The 22,186-nt window shown below is 44.1% G+C and overlaps 1 protein-coding gene across 1 annotated transcript in view; it reads left to right on the top strand.

Annotated features, from left to right (window-relative positions):
• Positions 1 to 7,246: 7,246 nt before the first annotated feature.
• The window catches only part of tmem106c (transmembrane protein 106C), a 69,428-nt gene continuing 54,488 nt past the window's right edge, over positions 7,247 to 22,186 (top strand). The window contains exon 1 of the mRNA XM_063038107.1: positions 7,247 to 7,564. Coding sequence (XP_062894177.1) covers positions 7,366 to 7,564 — 199 coding nt within the window. The 5' untranslated portion in view covers positions 7,247 to 7,365. The remainder of the gene's footprint in view (positions 7,565 to 22,186) is intronic.

A 22,186-nucleotide genomic window follows, 5' to 3' on the forward strand; every position in this document is an offset into this window, starting at 1 on the left:
CTACATAATATAGGATAGTGATCACTTCCTAGTGTGCATCTCTCCATAACATCCCATTCCCCAACCCTGGCTAAGTTTGAGGAAGTGATAGATAAGTCTAAGTGACTACAAGTATTCTTTACAATATTAAATCTTGTAGGCCTTCCATCATTTAGCAGTACCATGTTGTATTTATCTAGAAACTTCTCTATTAACGCTCTGTTACTATCTTTACTTTCACTACCCCATATAGGATTATGGGCATTGAAATCTCCAACCCAGATTACTGGGGATCTTACCTTATTCATAATTTCATCCAAATCTGATAACATCATATTACCTGGATTATAAAAGTTAATCAAAGTTATTTGACCACCAGAGCTCCAAACCTCCACAGCCACAATTTCAAGGTTAGATTTAAAATCAAGTCTTCTAAACTGGAGTCCTGTTTTTATGAAAGTTGCACACCTTCCACCAGATTTACCTGTTCTGTCAGCTCTCAAACTACCATATCCAGGGATCACAAAATCTAAATGAGGCTTTAACCATGTCTCCTGTATACAGATCAAATCAGGCTTGTCTTTAAAAGTTCCGACAAATCTTTTTAATTCTTGACCATTTGCAGATAAACTTCTTGCGTTCCATTGTAATATTAAAAACATCGAAATACTAATTATTGGCCTCTTCATCCACATAAAGCTCCTCCGTACTCTCTGATCCCGACAACTGGGAAGTATTCAGTGATTGTTTGTCTGTCATATACTCAGGTAATTTTTCCGGCAAAATCTGTTTTATATCAAGGAATCTCTCCGCAGCGCCAACAACTGCTTTTATCATATCCGACCTCTTGGCTGTAGTTTTAGCCCCGACCAGTACATCAACAACAAATGCCAAAAAAGACTCTTTAGTCATCAACAACATGCCTGAAGGAACCATAGTTGGAGACCTCGGAAAGAACTGACTCCCCATCATTCCCATCTTTTCTTTACTTATCCTTTGCTCTCTATCAACTTCCTTTACTGCTTCAGCATGTGATATTTTTTGTTGGATACTAACATCCTGAATCTGCTTTGCCTTACTAAAACACTCACATCCTCTGAACGCCACTATATGGTCCCCTCCACAGTTACTGCATTTAGGCACCGCTGCCTTACATGCTTTAATATCATGATCCTCTCCACATTTCATACATCTTCTTTTACCTCGACATGAACCAGCAACGTGTCCAAATCTCTGGCAATTATAACAGCGCAAGAGAGGCCTAATGTATTCTCTAACTTGATAAGACATGCACCCAAGATAGACTCTAGTTGGAAGGACATCACCTGCAAAAACCAGTAGAACAGGAGAATCCCAATCACTACCTTCTCTTGATTTTAATCGTTTGGCTTCAATCACTCGACCACCTTTAATATTGTCCAAAATTTCCTTTTCAGTTATGCCAGACCAAATACCATACACTACCCCCTTAACTCCCTTCCTTTCTTTCGGAGTAATACACTCCACTTTCACAACCAATTTTCCCACCATTTTAGCAACCCACATCAAAGTTGCTGGTGAACGCAGCAGGCCAGGCAGCACCTCTAGGAAGAGGTACAGTCGATGTTTCAGGCCGAGACCCTTCGTCAGGACTAACTGAAGGAAGAGTTAGTAAGAGATTTGAAAGGGGGAGGGGGAGATCCAAAATGATAGGAGAAGACAGGAGGGGGAGAGATGGAGCCAAGAGCTGGACAGGTGATTGGCAAAGGGGATATGAGAGGATCATGGGACAGGAGGTCCGGGGAGAAAGACGGGGGGGGGCGGGAACCCAGAGGACGGGCAAGAGGTATAGTCAGAGGGACAGAGGGAGAAAAAGGAGAGTGAGAGAAAGAATGTGTGTATAAAAATAAATAACAGATGGGGTACGAGTGGGAGGTGGAGCATTGGCGGAAGTTAGAGAAGTCAATGTTCATACCATCACGTTGGAGGCTACCCGGATGGAATATAAGGTGTTGTTCCTCCAACCTGACTGTGGCTTCATCTTTACAGTAGAGGAGGCCGTGGATAGACATGTCAGAATGGGAATGGGATGTGGAATTAAAATGTGTGGCCACTGGGAGATCCTGCTTTCCCTGGCGGACAGAGCATAGGTGTTCAGCAAAGCGGTCTCCCAGTCTGCGTTGGGTCTTGCCAGTATATAGAAGGCCACATCGGGAGCACCGGATGCAGTATATCACCCCAGCCGACTCACAGGTGAAGTGTTGCCTCACCTGGAAGGACTGACTGGGGCCCTGAATGGTGGTAAGGGAGGAAGTGTAAGGGCATGTGTAGCACTTGTTCCGCTTACAAGGCTAAGTGCCAGGAGGGAGATCAGTGGGGAGGGATGGGGGGGACGAATGGACAAGGGAGTTGCGTAGGGAGCGATCCCTGCGGAAAGCGGGGGGGGGGGAGGGAAAGATGTGCTTAGTGGTGGGATCCCGTTGGAGGTGGCGGAAGTTGCAGAGAATAATATGTTGGACCCGGAGGCTGATGAGGTGGTAGGTGAGGACCAGGGGAACCCTATTCCTAGTGGGGTGGCGGGAGGATGGAGTGAGAGCAGATGTGCGTGAAATGGGGGAGATGCGTTTGAGAGCAGAGTTGATGGTGGAGGAAGGGAAGCCCCTTTCTTTAAAAAAGGACATCTCCCTTGTCCTGGAATGAAAAGCTTCATCCTGAGAGCAGATGTGGCGGAGACGGAGGAATTGCGAGAAGGGGATGGCGTTTTTGCAAGAGACAGGGTGAGAAGAGGAATAGTCCAGATAGCTGTGAGAGTCAGTAGGCTTATAGTAGACATCAGTGGATAAGCTGTCTCCAGAAATCGAGACAGAAAGATCTAGAAAGGGGAGGGAGGTGTCGGAAATGGACCAGGTAAACTTGAGGGCAGGGTGAAAGTTGCAGGCAAAGTTAATGAAGTCAACGAGCTCAGCATGCGTACAGGAAGCAGTGCCAATGCAGTCGTCGATGTAGCGAAGGAAAAGTGGGGGACAGATATCAGAATAGGTACGGAACATAGATTGTTCCACAAAGCCAACAAAAAGGCAGGCATAGCTAGGACCCATACGGGTGCCCATAGCTACACCTTTAGTTTGGAGGAAGTGGGAGGAGCCAAAGGAGAAATTATTAAGAGTAAGGACTAATTCCGCTAGATGGAGCAGAGTGATGGTAGAGGGGAACTGATTAGGTCCGGAATCCAAAAAGAAGCGGAGAGCTTTGAGACCTTCCTGATAGGGGATGGAAGTATATAGGGACTGGACATCCATGGTGAAAATAAAGCGGTGGGGGCCAGGGAACTTAAAATCATTGAAAAGTTTAAGAGCGTGAGAAGTGTCACGAACATAGGTAGGAAGGGATTGAACAAGGGGGGATAAAACCGTGTCAAGGTATGCAGAAACGAGTTCGGTGGGGCAGGAGCAAGCTGAGACAATAGGTCTGCCAGGACAGGCAGGTTTGTGGATCTTGGGTAGTAGGTAGAAATGGGAAGTGCGGGGTGTGGGAACTGTAAGATTGGTAGCAGTGGATGGGAGATCCCCTGAGCGGATAAAGTCGGTGATGGTGTGGGAGACAACGGCCTGGTGCTCCTTAGCGGGGTCACGATCGAGGGGTAAATAAGAGGAGATATCCGAGAGTTGTTGCTGTGCCTCGGCAAGGTAGAGGTCAGTACGCCAGACTACAACAGCACCCCCCTTATCAGCGGGTTTAATAATAAGGTTAGGATTAGTGCGGAGGGAGTGGAGAGCAGTGCGTTCCGAAGGAGTGAGGTTGGAATGGGGACAAGGTGCGGTGAAGTCGAGACGGTTGATGTCCCGTCGGCAGTTAGCAATAAAGAGATCCAGAGCAGGCAGAAGACCAGAGCGGGGTGTCCATGAAGAAGAGGAGGGTTGAAGACGGGAGAAGGGGTCATCGGTGGGGGTGGAAGAGTCCTTGCCGAAGAAGTAGGCTCGGAGACGGAGACGGCGGAAGAAGAGATCCGCATCGTGGCGAACACGGAACTTGCTGAGGTGTGGGCGAAGGGGGACAAAGGTGAGGCCCTTACTGAGAACAGAGCGTTCTGCCTCCGACAGTTGAAGGTCGGAGGGGATGGTAAAGACCCGGCACAGATGAGAGCTGGGATCAGAGGGGGAAGGCTGGGGGTGTCAGTGGAGAGGGGAGGGTTGGGGTGAGAGGAAGATGGAGCCTCTGAGTACCCAGGAGCTGACGGTGGGATCTGAGGGAGACGGGGTTGCAGAGTGGTGGTGGGGGATGGGGAGACGGGAGTCACAACAGCAGCACATAAAGACCCGGCCTGGAGTTCAAGGCTGGAGTCGCAGTTGGTGGTTGCGCAATCGCTTTGTTTCCACCATTTTAGCACTGTTACATTGGTCAATATCTTTGCAAGAAATTTTCAGCAATCCATCAGACAAAACCTTGGCCTGGAACCTTTACCTATTTAGTTCTCTAATGCTGCTGCCATTTTCAAAGGATTAAGGGCTCTAAATCCTCTTTCTCCTTCGTTCTGACCTCTAATTTTATACAGAACTATAAATTCCTCCAATTCACCCATTTTCCTCAATTTGTTGTCCCCCATTACTTCAGGTCTTTCACTTGATGCACCCCTTTTTCGGCTACCCTTACTTCCGGAGTATTCCCCAGTCTCCTGCCCTCCCCCTTCAGTCTCAACCCCCCCCCCCTTTGCAGCCATAGGCTACAAACTAACCCTTTCCAAACTACTAGGCTCCTCCACACCAAAGTCCCCACCCACTCAATCAACAGCCCCAACTGCCAGTCTCTCCCTCAAACTCTTCTCCTGCTCCAGCACCCACCTGGCCCCCCTCCACATGTCAGATGTGGACTTGTCTAAAGAACAGGTGTTCCCAATGAACTCTGGCCTAATGCTCTCTCAGTTGGCCCTGCTCCAATTTAATACTGTCCAGACCTGCTGGAAGTGTACAACGCTATGCATCTGGCCGGCAGTATGTCTGAGTCCATGAGGAAGGGCATCATCACCCTCATCTACAAGCAGAAGGGGGAAATGGAGGACATTAGAAATTGGAGACCCATCTCTCTCCTGAATGTGGATTACAAGATCCTGTCCAAGGCTATCGCCAACAGGGTCAAGTCTGCGCTAGGACAGGTGATTCACCCAGACCAAACCTGTGCTGTACCGGGCAGGAAGATCTCAGACAGCCTCGCGCTGCTGAGGGACACCATCGCCTACGTGCAGGACAGTGGAGTGAACACCTGCCTGGTCAGCTTGGACCAGGAGAAAGCCTTCGATCGGATATCACACACGTACATGGCAGATGTGCTCTCCAAAATGGGATTTGGGGAGGGAATCCGGAATTGGATTAGACTGCTCTACGCAGACATCCGTAGTGCAGTCCAGGTCAACGGGTGGGAAACGACAGCTTCCCCATCAGGTCTGGAGTCAGGCAGGGCTGTCTCCTCTCCCCTGTCTTGTTTGTCTGCTGCATAGAACCCTTTGCGGAAGCCATCAGGAGGGATGAGGGCATAAGAGGGGTGACGCTGCCAGGCAGTGGAGGGACCCAAGTGAAAACCTCCCTGTACATGGACGACATCACCGTCTTCTGCTCTGATCCGAGGTCAGTTCGCAGGTTGATTGGCACCTGCGAACAGTTCGAGCTAGCATCGGGGGCCAGGGTCAACCGCACGAAGAGCGAAAACATGCTCTTCGGCAACTGGCCCGACCGATCCAGTGTCCCCTTCACCATCAGGTCTGACCACGTGAAGGTGTTGGGGATCTGGTTCGGAGGGGCTGAGGCATGCAACAAGAACTGGCAGGAGCGGACTGCCAAGGTGAAACAGAAACTGGGACTGTGGGGAGGGCGCTCCCTGTCGATAACGGGCAAGAACCTGCTCATCAGGTGTGAGGTGCTCTCAGGGCTGCTGTACTTGGCGCAGGTCTGGCCCGTCCCCACTCCTACAGCTCGGAAATCACCCGGGCTGTCTTCAGATTCGTCTGGGGATCCAAGATGGAGCGGGTGAGACAGACCGTCATGCACAAGTCCCTGGACAACGGGGGCAAGAACGTCCCCAATGTCGCCCTCACCCTGATGGCCAGCTTCGTATGTGGCTGCATCAGGTTGTGTGTAGAACCCAGGTATGTGGGCACCAAGTACCACTATGTGCCCAGGTTCTACCTGTCGCCCTGGCTACAAAGGATCTCCCGCGCAACGCCCCAGTCAGCTGGTCATTGCCGGCATACCTGTCCTACGTAGCAAAGTTCTTCCAGGAGAACGCCTTTGACCACAGGGCCATCAGGCAGTGGTCGGCACGTAATGTCCTGCAGGCACTGCAGAAGAAGGACGTGATGGACACAGTGGGGTGGTTCCCTGAGCAGACTGTCCAGTTCATCTGGCAAAATGCCTCATCGCCAGATCTCACCAGCAGGCACCAAGACCTCGCCTGGCTGGCGGTGAGAGGGGCCCTCGCAGTCAGAGCCCTCCTGTACGCCCGGAACTTCGTCTCCACACCCCACTGCCCACGGGAGGACTGCAGTGAGGAGGAGTCTGTGACCCACCTCTTTGCACACTGCCAGTTCGCAAAGAGGGTGTGGAGGAGGATGGACAGGCTAGTGTCACGTTTTATCCCCAGCAGCTGCGTAACAGAGGACTCTCTGATCTACGGGCTGTTCCCGGGGACGCACACGGAGACCGACATCTGGTGCTGCTGGCAGATCATCAACTCGGTGAAAGACGCTCTTTGGTCGGCCCGAAACTTGATGGTCTACCAGCACATGGAGATGTCCGTGGGAGAATGCTGCCGACTGGCACATTCTCAGCTGTAGGAGTACGTGCTGAGGGACGCACTGAAACTCAGTGCAGCCACCGCAAGGGCCCGGTGGGGAAGGACCACAGTATAGGTTTCTCCACCCGTGGGAGTGAGGGGGGGCGGGGAGTATACCCCTCAACAATGATCTGGTAAGCTGAACTACTGGAGTGCCACATGGGTGGCTATAAATACGGATATGTACTGACTATAATGGAAATGTATGTAAAGGATGAAAAGTTATTGAATGGTTTATTGTATATATTTATTTTTGAATAAAGTATATTTTGAAATTTAAAAAAATTAATACTGTCCCACAAGGTCCACCCTGAGCTTTCTTTACCGACAACATCGCCGCCCAGCCTCAGACATACGCCCCAGCTGTGCTGAGTCGGTCAAATTTAATCATGGTGTCTCAAAACACAGAGCGCATGACGCGTATGCCATGTCACCGACTGTGACGTCATTACGGCCGAGACGGACACGCGCGTAGTTTGCCCTGTTAGGGGATGGTGAGGGAAAGCCGGGTGTGGGTAGGGCGCGGTTTGCGTGGTCGCGCGGTATAAAGAAGGCACACGCAAGGAACGGCCTGCGTACGTAGTAATGGGTTTGCAGATGTCAATGCGAGCTGGGAGAAGTAGTCTGCGGAAAGAGCGGACCCTGGATGATGATGCTGGCGAAGATTTACTGGGAGATAGCGATGACCGGCAGGAGGATATAGCGCGTTTTCCTTACGTGGAGTTCACCGGCAAGGATAGTGTCACCTGTCCGACGTGCCAGGGCACCGGCCGCATCCCTAAAGGTAAATGAAGGAGGGTTGTGGAATGAGTTTTTCGTTCGTCGTGCGTGAGCGATCGTTCGCGCCTGCTACACTTTTCGAAGTTTTCGAAACCCTAGCTGTATCCGTTCTCGGAGTTTGTTTTCAGCTTGTCCACTTCAAAGCATCTGTTGTGTAACTTTACCACAATATGTCTGATGCCGTAGCATCCATTGTAACCGCGGGAGGGCGAATAAACGCTGCGGATAACGTTACACAGGATGTTGCTGTTGGCTTTTAAGCTCTGGAAATCCTGTTTAACTTTGACATTTGTTTAATGTTGTAGGCTCTTAATTGTCGTGTACTATTGTTGTGACTTGAGAATTTAATGGAAGAGGCAGAACAAAAGTCGGTGTGTCGCTTTCATTTCTTTGCTTGAGATATTTAATAAGCCGATCGGGTGCAAAATTGTAAGTGAAAAGTGTGGTTAATTCCAAATATCGAAGAAAAAGTTCAAAGCATGAAGATTTTGAAGTGCACGTAGTAACTTGTTTATGCGATTTTTAATGCAGTGAAATGTCCTAAGATGTACAGATAATTGCGCCACAGTTGGGAATTTCAGAAAGAACTGCTGTGGAAGTATTTCATATAAAAATAAATGAATAATTTCTTGAATCCCTGAAGTTCATTTTGGTTTATTTGATTACAGTCTCTGGAAGTCAATTTTATTTCTGGAGTGAAAACCTGGCCCTGAAAACTTAACCTTCCAATGTGGTTACCATTTCTGGTTCTTCTGTACCATTTCAGAATCAGGTTTATTATCACCGGCATGTGACGTGAAATTGCTATTATTCATAAACCGACCTGTTTGACTGGTTCACTTTACACGTTGTTGTGATTTGCTGACCAGCTTAACTGTTACTGGGGCGGGGGGGGGGGGGAGAATAGAATGGTTTTTAAGTGTGCCTGTTGAACATTTTACTCTTGGCCCAATCAGATTTGCATAGTCAACGTTGCCACGGATGCTGCCCGACCTACTGAGTTCCTCCAGCGTGTTGCGAGTGTTGCTTTGACCCTAGCATCTGCGGAGTATTTCTTTTAAACGCAAACAACAGGAATTCTGCAGATGCTGGAAATTCAAGCAACACACATCAAAGTTGCTGGTGAACACAGCAGGCCAGGCAGCATCTCTAGGAGGAGGTACAGTCGACGTTTCAGGCCGAGACCCTTCGTCAGGACTAACTGAAGGAAGATTTAGTAAGAGCTTTGAAAGTGGGAGGGGGAGATCCAAAAGCTCTTGGCTCCATCCCTTCCCCCTCCTTGTCTGCGGAGTATTTTGTGTTCACAAGCTTGCATAGTTCTTTGTTATCATGTAACTTTACCTCACACTTGTCTACTGTTTTTTTCTTTATCAAATCTTTTATATATTGTATTGTGCCTAGAAATAATCTTGCCTTAATGAAAGACCACTTCTGCAGTGCCGTATTCCTTGGTCAATTTAAGTGGCAGGAACTTGACCAAAACTCTTAGCTCATCAATTAACACGCCTGCAGATACCAATAAAATTTCTGAGACTTCAAAATTCATTAATCCTGAAGGAAATATTGCAATAATGGTACTACATTCTTTTTTAGTAACTAGGACCACTACCTCCAGAACAACACCTTTTATTGCTTGTACATAAATTCTGTTACCAGAAGAGCTGCTTGCACATTCAACCTGCTGACCTGGGCCAACAATTTGGTGTTCTTGCTTACATTTCTGCAACCCGAAATTTGAGCTGCAAATGGCTGACTTCTGGGTGACTGGAAGTGCAGTTTTGCTGCTTACTATTTTCTGGGGCATAGGTTAAATGCTAATGGAGTGGAAGCATTAGTACCAAAAAACCCCAGAGCATACTCAGTATAAGCAGCAGGCTTTTTATGGGTGGCAGAAACTCTAGGTGTGATTCATGATATTTTCCTAAATATAGGTGTTGGGTGGTGGGGTGAGAACTGCTATGGAGGGAGGTGCTGTGAAAATGTGGTGCTTGTTGAAGCAGGAAGGTTGATGTTGGATTTGAATGTGAGCATGTGCTACAACCAACTTGCGGTAGTGGAGAGAGTAAAATGCTGATTGTATGGTTTCTGACCTGCTCTTGCAACAATGATATTTATAGTTACAATTAAGTCAGTTGCACAATAGTTATTTTGGTGTGGGGAGATTGTGGCCTGAAGTTCAAAAGTTAAAGTAAAATGTATTATCAAAGTAAATGTCACCACAAACAATCCTGAGATTCTTTTTCCTGTGGGCATACTCAGCAAATCTATAGAACAGTAACCATAAACAGGATCAATGAAAGAGCATAGAAGGTGACAAACTGCAAGTGTAGATATAAACAAATAAGTTGGTTCTTAAAGTGAGATCATTAGGTGTGGGAGCATCTCAATAGATGAGTGTAGTTATCCTCTTGTTCAAGGCCTGATGGTTTAACTGTTCTTGAACCTGGTCCTTATCCAAAGTATTCCTGCACTCAGTATTTCAAATGAGCATTTGCACCATATTAGCATTACTTGAGTTAATGTGCCCAGCAAGGCTTGGTTACCTTGATCTTAAAGCAGGATGGTGGCAGTAGGCGATTTGTCACATTAAGCCATGGTGTGGTTTCTGTTTGTCAGTCACATCCAGCTCATGAGACTGGTGCAGGCCTACCCAGAGAACCTCTGGCATTCATGGGCTGTATTAATTGGCTCTACTGTTCTGAGTTTGTAATAACACTAGATGACAAACATTTTGCTTCCTGAGTACTTGTGGATTTTTAAGATGGTGATTTCATATCAGCAGAAAATTTCCCTTTTATGCACCATTTAAAAAAATTTCCTATGTTATTTCAATTCATTATTCAAGTCAATTAAAATGTTGTCCACAATGTGAGCTAAGAAGTTTTCTATCTTGTCCAGGCATGCTTTGGAAAAGTGGGTGCTGCATTGCAGGATAGGGTTTGCATGTATATCGGTTTGTAATCCCCTTGATGCACATGCTGTACGTGCATAGCATATTGTGTGTACTCATAATATTTTCAGCAGTATTTGTGATAGCGAAATTTCTTCCCAATGTTGCAACAGCTGCGATACTTTTTGTTATATTTGTGGTCTTAAGGACAGCATGACTCTTAGTAAGAAAGCATATGAGCTCTGCTTTGGGTGTAAAATTGGCGACCAAGACGAAGCCTGGGCTTCTCACATTTGTTGTGCAACATTCACTGTTGATCTTGGAGCTTGTCTCAGAGGCGCTCTGAAGACGAAGCCATTTGCTGTCCCGATGATATGGTGAGAGTAGAAGAATCATGTGACAGACTGCTTCTGTCTGACCAGTATATTTGGTTTCTCTCTTAAAAAGAATATCAATCTCCCTTCAGCCATGAGACCTGTGCTGTATGATGATAGTCTACCAGTACCAAAGCCACCAGAGACGTGGAGTCTAGAGGAGGCAGCCTAAAATGCCATAATACATGAGCCAGGAATGGAAAACTATACTGATAGATTTTGAACCCTTTGTGTCATGTGGACATCATCAGATAACAGTCTGAGCTAAATGACCTAGTCAGACTTGGGTTTGCCAAAAGCAAAAGCAGAATTACTGGGTTGAAGAATACAAAGATGGAATCTGCTGTCACCAGGCACAAAAATTTCTGCAAAGGATTTTGATTGAGACAACAGTTTCCCAATCTTGGCATCAGCCATTTTAAGGAAGGCATTTTTGTTGGTCCACAAATCAAACAGATCATTAATGACAGGTAATTTGAAGAACTTCTAGTGGGACTGGAGAAAATCGCATGGAAGACATTTGAGGATGTTAAGTTTTCTTGGCAACTACAGAACACTAAACTGTGGAGCTTATTGACAACATGCTTCAAGCATATAAAATCATGAAGTGCAACATGTCACTGAAGATTCATTTTCTGTACTTCCATTTAGAATTCTTCCCTGCAAATCTTGGCATTGCCAGTGACCAATATGGTGAAATGGTTCACCAGGACATCGTGATCATGGAGGAGTGGTATCGTTGCAACTGGAATCCATCAATGCTGGCTGATTATTGTTAGGCACTTAAGTGAGAAGCCTCATACTGAGTACAAACAAAAATCATCAACAAAACATTTTTAGCTTGAACTATTGCAAAGCATCAGCACTGTTTTGTGATTATATACAAAAAGTTAATTTTTTTCTCCACATTCCTGCATGATACTAGTCTGAAATTGTATTTGTGTTCAGCTTCAAGTAGTCTATTATGAACAAAAAAAGACTGAGGAAGCAACACTTTGGGGTGGGGGGGGGGAATCTGCTGTTCAGTGTATAGATGTGCCTGCACATCAGATCTTCTAAATAACTAGACCTCTCAACTGCCAGTTCACAGTCATAGCACTCAGTGCTGTTAGAAAGTATTTAAGACTGTTCGAATAACCTTTTGTCTCCAGACTTCATTTAAAAAAAAACACTCTAGGGGATATGCAGTGTGAATGTGTACCCTGCACAATGACAAATGTGTGACCACGTATATGCTGGTGAGAGCTGCCTCTTTGAAGAGGATACAAGACCAGGGGAAACCAAAAAATCAACCCCTTTGTGAACCTCCATCTGAACCCCACCCCCATTTGTACCAAAAGAAACCCAGATCTAAAACAACCGTTTTGTTCACCTCCCATTTTTTGTGCACAGTCAGTGAGACTGGCTTTATCATCTTTCTATACTAATGTGCTGCCCGCATTGGTAGACAACAGCTGCCTGGGTTATTGCTATGGAAGCTGTGATATTAGCTAACTATTTTGCAAATTGAAAACCTATCATGTACTGCTCTACCTGTCTACAAGTAGATTCTGTCATGAGGGTGTGAAGCAGTATATGGGGAAAGTTACAAAAGGTTTAAGTATTGCAATGTCCCAACTGTTTCCTGATCTGATGTAGCAGTTCCCATTATAAAACATCTCAATGTATCTACCTATGAGTATAATTGGTGGTGCACTTGACTTCACACTAAAATCACACTTACAATGACCTTGGTGAAACCTTAAAATGATCAAAAGGCAAAAGTTGAGGTGACTGCAAAATGTTTACTGTATTGAATATCAGTTAAAGTGCTGGCACTCTCTAAGGTCATAGATCCTAATTATCTAACCTCCCCTACCCCCTCGTGCTAAATACCTGTTTAGGTTAAAATAATGAGAAGGAATAGATTGAAGGATGGGATTATCCTGGGGAGAACAATGGTGTAATTTTTTGATCTTTGGGATCCATTCATTCTCACATTTGTGAACATCTTACTTCAGCAAATTTGAACTTAGTGGTGCATAGGAGAACTCCAGGTCAGGTGGCATCTATGGAAAGATTATCAACTTGTTTGGTCTGAAACACTTTGTCAGCGATGATGTCAAGTTAGCAAATAAATTTTGGAGGATTTACTTTGTCAAAAGACCTCGGGTTAAAGTGGTAGAACTGTAGTATCACCGCTTCAGCTTCCCAGGTTCGATCCTGACCTCTGGTGTTGTCTGTGTGGTATTTCCATGTTCTTGCTGTTAGCACATTGGTTTCGTCTAGGGATTTGGCATTCTTCCATTACCAAAGGCGAGTTGGTAGGTTCATTGGACATTTAGGGAGAATAAAAATAGGGCTAGTGTGAAGTGTTCCTGATGATCAGTGTAGATTTGGGCTAAAGGGCCTGTTTCTCTGCTGTATGTGCTTACATCACCAGAGCTGGCTTGACAATATATTTTCAATGCAGACAAAGTGGAGTACAAAACCAGTAATAACAAGTCACTTGGCATTTCCTTCAAGTTTCAAGATTGTTTAATATCACTTCCAGAACATAAGTGTAGGAAGAACAATTTTTATTTTTCTTCTGAATCTGATGCAGCACAGAAATACATAAGCTATGTGTTTGTGTGTACATTGTATGTACATTAAGTGATGCTAGGTACATTGGTGATTCTGACAGGAAATGATAGTGGTGGTGTGGAGGAGTAGATAAACAACCTACTTGGGGAAAGTAACTGTTTTTGAGTCTGTTGGTCCTGATGTGGATACTATGGTGCCTCCTCCCCAATAGGAGTGGGAGAACAGGGTATGTGGAAATCTTTCTGATGTTGCTGGCCTTTTTCCAGCACCTTTCTGTATGTACTGCATGTCGTTGTAACTCCTATTGCCTCGTCTCACTCCTGCCTAACATTCTTTTAGTCCCTTATCTCATACAGGATCTCTCTAGATTCTGAGTTTTAATGTATTGATAACTTTTAATAGTCCTATTCTCTTTCAAAGGCCCTTTATTGTAAGGCTTTTAAGAGGTTAAAGACTTGAATCATACCTTTTGAAGATTTAAGTAGTGATTATAACACAAAAAAGGTTCCTGTTTCTTGGTTTGCATATCTTTGACACTGATAAGTCACCACTTTGGTTTGTTTTCTGCATATTTGTACTCCACCCATACAGATGGCTGCATTCTGGTCTGTTTTCTGCATATTTGTACTCCACCCATACAGATGGCTGTATTCTGGTCATGTGGTATTGTGGATGCTTTTTAGTGGGTCACTGTTTCACAGCTCTTACTATCATATGTTCAGCTGCACATGCCTCAGTAGCTGAATGCGAGATGCTGTTTCTTGTCTGTTTTTAATTTTAAAAACAGCCACTTTCTTCCCCTTAAATGAAGTGCTTCTCCACTTCTACTGTATGACATGGGTACAATACTGCAACAGGGAGGAGCTATCTTCTGGGACAGGCCACACGGAGGCCAGATATTATCTGTGAACCTGAACCCTTGTTACTGCAGAGTTTCAAGAAGGAAGAAATAATAGCTTAAATAACAAAGTCCATAGCAATAGTAATTTTAAGAATATTTTGATTAGTTTATCGCTGTGCACCCATGTTGAATTGAAGTTCCTTGCACAGTGGTACTGTATGTATTGTATACATGTAATGGTGCAAAACAGCAGAATGGTGCAAAAATGCTATTGACAGCTATACTTGGTTATTGCATTATTAAGAGTTTGGGAATGTGATTTCAGATTTCATCTTTACCCTTATAATGATTATTTTAGTTGCTCTCTGTAGGGTTTTTAAAAGCTTCCCAATCCTTGATCTTCCTGTTACTTTTTGTGTTGTATGCCCTCTTTTGGTTTTACATTAGCTTTGACTTCCCTTGTCAGCCACAGTTGTACTATTTTGCCATTTGAGTATTTCTTTGTTTTTGGAATACATCTATCCTCATTTTTCCCAGAAACCCAGCCATTGCTGCTCTACTGTCATCCCTACCAGCATCTCCTTCCAATTTACTTTGGCCAAATTCTCTCTTGTACCACAGTAATTTCCTTTACTCTGAAATACTGTTATGTCAGACTTTCTCCCTATCAAATTTCAAATTGAACTCTATCATATTGTAATCACTGCCTCCTAAGGGTTCTTGCCATAAACTCCCTAATTGCCTCTGATTCATTACACAACACACAGTCCAGTGCAGCTGATTCCCAGATAGGTTCAACAACAAGCTGTTTTTTTTTTAAATTTTTTTAAAAAAAAGCAATGAGATTCATTACCAACTTGAGTTTCCCAACCGATCTGCATGTTGAAATCTCCCATGACTATTATAACATTGCCCTTTTGACTCTCCTTCTGTATTTCCTGTTGTAATCTGGTCCACATCCCAGCTACTGTTGGGAGGCCTGTATATAGCTGCCATCAGTGTCCATTTACCCTTGCAGTTTCTAACTCAACCCACAAGGATTCAACGTCTTCCGATCCTATGTCACATCTTTCTACTGATTTGATGCTATTCTTTACCATTAGAGCAACACCGCCCCCCCCCCCCCGGCCTACCTTCCTATCCATCCGATACAGCATGTAACCTTGGACATTTAGCTCCCAGCTACAGCCATCCTTCAGCCACAATTCAGTGATGGCCGCAACATCATCTGTAGTAGTGCAATGAGATCATCCACCTTATTTATTGCACTCCATGCATTGAGATATGACAGAGTACTCTATTTGGTACCTTTTTTTTGATTTTTGCATCCTTAATGCACTGATGGCTGCAATTTTGTCCTATCATCTGCCAGTCCTTCCTGACAGTCTGATTGCATGCTATCTTTGCATTTCTTAAAAAACCATCCATCCTATCCAGAGTCCCTTCACTTGATTCCCACCACCCCTACCAAATTAGTTTAATCCCTCCAACAACTCTAACAAACCTGCCTACAAGAATATTGGTCCCCCTTGGGTTCAGATGCAACCTGTGACTTTTGAACAGGTTATGCCTCTCCCAGAAGAGATCCCAATGATCCAAGAACCTGAAGCCTTGCCCCCTGCACCAGCTTCTCGGCCTCGCATTAATCCGCCAAATTATCCTGTTTCTACCCTTACTGGCACGTGGCACAGGCAGCCATCCAGAAATTACTACCCGGGAGGTCCTGGTTCTCAGCTTTCTGCCTCGCTCTCTAAATTCTCTTTTCAGGACCTCCTTTGCTTTTCCTTCCTGTGGCATTGGTACATGTATACCAAACATCTGGCTGCTCTCCCTCCCCCTCCAAAATGCTGTGGACCCAATCCGAAATGTCCCTGACTCTGGGAGGCAGCATACCATTCGGGTGTCCTGTTCACGTCCACAGAATCTCCTGTCTGCTCCCTGACCGAGTCCCCTCTTCTCCCTCTTTCCCTTCTGCACCATGGATTCACGCACAGTGCTAGTAACCCGGTCTCCGTATCACAAAATGAAGCAACTTGTAAATATGACCTGCAGATATGACACATAAAATTAACACCCAATAAACTGAGTTTGACACATGGTGTCAAAAGGTATTTGGCTTGGAGAATCAGCAGTCCCATAAGAATGGGAGGCAGAAGTGCAGTAATAGGATTAAACTAATGTCTATTTAGGGGAAGTTGCTAGAAACTAACGTAAACTGGTAACTTGGTTAGTTATGAGATGGGCATCGGTAGCACTGGTTTACCTGGAACAAATTGTCTTTTGCAGTAGTAAGGAATGTCTTGGGATGGAGAGGAAACATCTCAATGTGCAGATGCTTGAATGAGGATCAGACTTTAAAAAAATTTAAACCATCGTGTTTTGTTGAATATGGATTAATGAGCAACAGATTGATAGGACTGAAGAACTGTTAACTGGGATAGAAAATGGGAAAACGATCCAGCACTGCATTGGACTAGTCCAGTTGATATCAAAGGTGCAAAGTTTTTGGCAGTAAGGGAGATACTGCAGAAGTTGATAACAGTCATGGCGTGAAAATGAAAGAAGAAACTTGTTTTTGTTTTTGCTATACAACACAGTATGCTATGGAGATGTGAGAAAATGCAGGATTATCTCTTGTACATTATTGAGCATCAGGAAACCAGAGTAAGTTGTTTGACTATAAATTTTATTGGGTGGACCAATACTTAAAGGTGTGATAATAAAAATTGGCAGGGCTATTCCTGTGGCAGGAGAACCCAACTTTTTTGGGGGTATTTGCTACTTAGGAAATAGAATATTAATTGGTTAAGGATCAAAGGTAATAGCATCAGTGTTTCCAATTACTTGTCTAAAGAGAAATTTTTTTTCATCTTGCTATAAATGGGGACAACATTTCCCCACATGCACATGAAATTGACACGTGAGCAGTGGTCCAAATGAGGGGTATTCATTTGAGTAAAGGCAACTAGTTTCCTTCCCCAACTGGTTATTTTATTACCTCGTTTAGAGATCCAGCATGGAATAGGCTCTTTCAAAGGCACCACCCAACACCCCCCACCCCCCACAACTTCAATTTAACCCTTTACAATACAATAGTCTGGTTAGTTGATCTTGCTAGTTATTGTAACTTATTCAGTTCACTTAATTTAAATGACATTTCTACTGTGGTGGGATTCCAGCTCTGGTGGAGGGTATAGTCACAGGTTGTATGTTGACTTGACTGACAGCTTGGTATGGAAACACCAATGCCCTTGAATGGAAAATCTTACAGAAAGTAGTGGATATAGCCCAGTACCTCATGGTGAAAGCCTTCCCCACCAGTGAGCACATCTACACGGAGCATTGTCTATCATCTGAGGACCCCGCCCCCCACCACCTAGGACATGCTCTCTTCTCGCTGCTGCCATTGGGAGAGCCTCAGGACTCTCACCACCAGGTTCAGGAACAGTTATCAGCCCTCAACCAACAGGCTGTTGAACCAAAGGGTACAACTTCACTGAACTTCACTTGCCCCATCATTGAAATGTTCCCACAACTTGTGGACTCATTTTGAAGGACTCAATCTCATGACAATATTTATGACTTATTATTTCTTTTTGTATTTATAGTTTATCTTTGCATACTTGTTGAATGCCCAGTTGGTGCGGTCTTTCATTGATTCTAAGGTTATTGGATTTATTAAGTATACCCACAAGAAAAGGAATCTCAGGGTTGTATACAGTGATATGTGTACTTTGATAATAAATTTACTTGAACTTTTTGATCATTTTAATTTAGGCCCTTTAGATTGTTAGTACAATAACTGGGGCAAGATGGTTTGATGGGGTTAGTTTTGGATTGCAATAGCAAACAGCTGTTGAAGAAAAAGGCTATTTGACCAATTTGAGTCATTCCAAAGAGTGGCCAGAATTGGAAATGTTCTAATAATATTCTAATCAAACTTGTGAATTTTCTTGCTGTACTATTGTAAGTTTTAATCAATTAACATTTAAGCAAAAAAAGGCTATGTAGAAGGCAATTTTGCAAGGGTGTGAGGAAGCTTTCAAGGTATGAGCCAACTGTTGTAGTAGTTTGGGTGGTAAATGGTATGGTCAGCCTTGAATTCAAGGGAACTTGAGGACAAGAGAAAACATTTTCCTTCAGTTATATGGTGTACAGGTGAGATAGCATCTAAAGTATTGTGCACAGTTCTGTTTTGAGGGAATGCAGTGAAGGCTTGCCAGATTGATGCCTGGGCCTAGTCGCTTCATAGATCTCAGTCTGCTTGTATAGATTTTAGAACAATTTCAGTGAGCTGATCTCTTGGAAATCTACTAAAGTTTTGGTCTTGGCATGATACTCATAGGGGTGGTCTTTCTCATGGCTGGAGTGCACACAATCCAGGGGCCACTGTCACTAAAACTTAATTTGGGAAAAGTTGAAAATTTCCTCATCCAGAGTATAGTGAATCTTTGCCCCAAGTGGGTTGTGGGGTACTTGGTTACTTAAGATACTCAAGCCCAAGACTGACATTTTAAGGGAATCCAGGATTTAGTGTTGGACAGTGTTGGGTAAATGATCAATGATCCTATTAAATGGTGGACCGGGCAAATGGCCTATACTTGCTGCAAAATGGTATTTATGGTTTTTGCATCATTGTCATTTTTCTGTCCTAGATAACTTTGGTGTTGAAATGAATGTAATGATAGGACATCCATTTTCTTTGCTCTTTGAATTGCTTTGCCATATGATTTGGCATCTCCAACAGTATGCTCGAATCCCAATCCAATGCAGTAGTTCCTTTGCCGACTTTCCATAAGTCACTTTGGACCTGTTGCACTTCTTGTATGTGATGTTCATAATGTTGTGAACTTGGCTCTTGTACCTCTTTCAGTGTATACTTTATACTTCAGGATTTCTGAAAGTTGCTTATCAAGTAAAACTAAATAATGGAAAATAGTAACTGTTTAAGTTGGGCCATATTTGGAGTCCTGCATGCAACCAATTGCTCATACCTTCAAGAATATTTGGGAAACTTTATCCCATTCACCGTGTGAAGTGCATTTGGTTTACTTATCTAGGATATAGCTATTTAACAAAACACAGCTGTAAAATCATTCTCCTTAATAACATTAGGGGAAGGGGTGAGGAGAAAAAACAAGCTGCCAAAAGTGAAGCAAAACAAACTTTGTTATAATGCTGGTCTTCAAGCATGGTATGGGCTTCAGGTTAGCGGATGATATAACTTTAATTTGATCAGTTTTACTTTTGGATTTTTCTTAACTCTTCACTTGCAGTGCTCAGCAAATAGCTTGCCAGTCTGAGTTATTTGGCAATGAGCTGGAACTGATTAACCTGACAGCTGACTCAAAACTATCTGTAATTGCTGGCAAGTAAATGAGCCTGGAGTGAATACAAAGCTGGAAGAAATAGAGTTGAATCATTAAGGAAATTAATAACCTACCTCCCAAACATGAGGAAAATCTGCAGATGCTGGAGATCCAAAGCAACACACAAAATGCAGGAAGAACTCGGCAGGCCAGGCAGCATCTATGGAAAATTAAACAGTCAGTGTCTTGCCCCGAGCCATTGGTTGTTTACTCCTTTCCACAGATGTTGCCTGGCCTGCTGAGTTCCTCCAGCATTTTGTGTTACCTACATCCAAAGATTTTGAGGTGATGTTGATAATATGCTGGTTGTCAACTTGTATATGGGGGAAAAATTCCATAAAGACTGGGTGAGAACCTGGGAACTAAAGACTTGTAGCCTTACATAAGTAATGTGAAAAATCCTATAATTGATTTTGTATACACAAATGTAGCTATATAGCAAATGGGGCACTTGGATCTGACAAATGTGTGTGCAAGACTCCTGGTACACAAGGGTGCAGTTGAGCTAGTGTCTTTTTACTAAAGTATAGCAATGCGTTGGTGCTCTGTGGGGTAGTGCTATGTGGAGTACCAACATGAACTTGAACAGCAGCCAGCTGGAGTTTTGAGGTGAAATGTTTCTTCACCCAAGTCAAGGAGAGACCTTTTTAAAAATCAGAGCTTCGTAGCTATTTTTAACAGAACTTGAACAGTGGCCAATCATAGTTTGAGATTCATTAGCAAGGTCAAATTTAAAAAAAAGGCAGGGGCAAACAGAGCAGTCATTGTTGGACTGGGCAGTGTTAGAGTACAAAAAGGATGGGTTACGTCTGAACTTGAAGGGGACCAATATCCTTGCGGACAGTTTTGCTAGAGCTGTTAGGGAGGGTTTAAACTAATTTGGAAGGGGTGATGGGACTGAAGATGGGAATGTTGATTTTCAAGCTGAGAAAGACGGGCAGATTGGGCAAAATTGCAATCCGTGGGATGGGTTGCAGTGTAAAGGGGACAGAATTGAAAAGCCTGACAAGTGCATGACTGAATGCGTTATATTTGAATTCACGCAGTATAGAAAATAAAGTGGATGTTAGGCTGTCTTTTATGGAGGTTGAACCCTCGCAAGGCCTTGCCCTCCACCTTTATCCAGTGGAGTACATGGTAAAGCTCTGAGAACTTGTGGCAACTAACTGGCAGGGGTATTCAAGGAAATGTTCAACTCCTCTCTGCTATGGTCGCAAGTTCCCACCTGCTTCAGAGAGGCAACAATTATACCAGAGCCTACGAAGAGTAGTGTGAGCTGCCTTAATGACTATGGTAATGAAATGCTTTGAGAGGTTAGTCATGGCCAAAATGAACTCCTGCCTCAGCAAGCATCTGGACCCACTGCAATTTGCCTAATGCCACAATAGGTCACTGGCAGACACAATCTCAACAGCTATTTGTGTGGCTTTAGATCACCTGGACAATACAACCACCAATGTTAGGATGCTGTTCATTGACTATAGCTCAGTGTTTAACACCATTCCCACAATCCTGACAAGTTTCAGGACTTGGGCTTCTGTGCCTCCCTCTGCAATAGGATTCTCAGTTGTCTAACCAGAAGACCGCAATATTATCACCAATCCGCACACATCTCCTCTTTGCTGACTATCAACACTGGTGCACCTTGGGTGTGTGCTTGGCCAACTGCTGTACTCTCTCTATACTCACGACTAGCTAGGTATAGCTCAAATACCATCTAAAATTTGCTGATAATACTGCCATTATTGGTAGAATCTCAGATGGAGATGTGGGGGAATACTGGAGCAAGATATTCAAGCTAGTTGAGTGGTGTTTCAGCAACAACTTTGTACTCAATGTCAGTAGGACCAAAGAGCTGATTGTGGACTTCAGGAAGGGTAAGATGAGAGAACATGAACCAATCCTCACAGATGGATCAGAAGTGGAGAGTGAGCAATTTTAAGTTCTTGGGTGTCAAGATCTGAGGATCTAGCCTGGTCTGAATGTATTTATGCAGCTATAAATAAGGCAAAACTGGCTTAATTTCATTAGATGTTTGAAGAGATTGTGTTTGTCAACTAAAACACAAACATCTACAGATGTTCCACGGAGAGCATTCTGGCAGGCTGCATCACTGTCTAGTACAGGGTTGGGGGTACTACTGCACAGGACCGAAAGAAGCTATAGGAAGTCATAAAATTAGTCAGCTCTACCTTGGGTACTAGCCCCTGTAGTACCTGAGACATCTTCAAGGAGCACTGCCTCAGAAAGATGACATCCATTATTAAGGACCCCACACCCAGGGCATACCCTCTTCTCATTGTTACCATCAGGAAGGAGGTACAGAAGCCTGAAGGCGTGCAGACAATTTTTGCACTTTTTAATCTATTCAATATACATGGGTATATATATTTTTATATTACGTCTTGCATTGAACTGCTGCTAAGTTAACAAATTTCATAATACATGCTGGTGATAATAAAAATGATTCTGAAGTAGATGATCTTGTAGTGCAGTTGGAGTTTGGGAGGTATGATGTGGTATCACAGAGTCATAGCTAAAAGACTTTTGTAGTTGGGAGATTAATATCCAAGGATACACAATCTCT

The sequence above is a fragment of the Mobula hypostoma genome, chromosome X1 (assembly GCF_963921235.1).
Source record: "Mobula hypostoma chromosome X1, sMobHyp1.1, whole genome shotgun sequence".
Lineage (NCBI taxonomy): Eukaryota > Metazoa > Chordata > Chondrichthyes > Myliobatiformes > Myliobatidae > Mobula > Mobula hypostoma.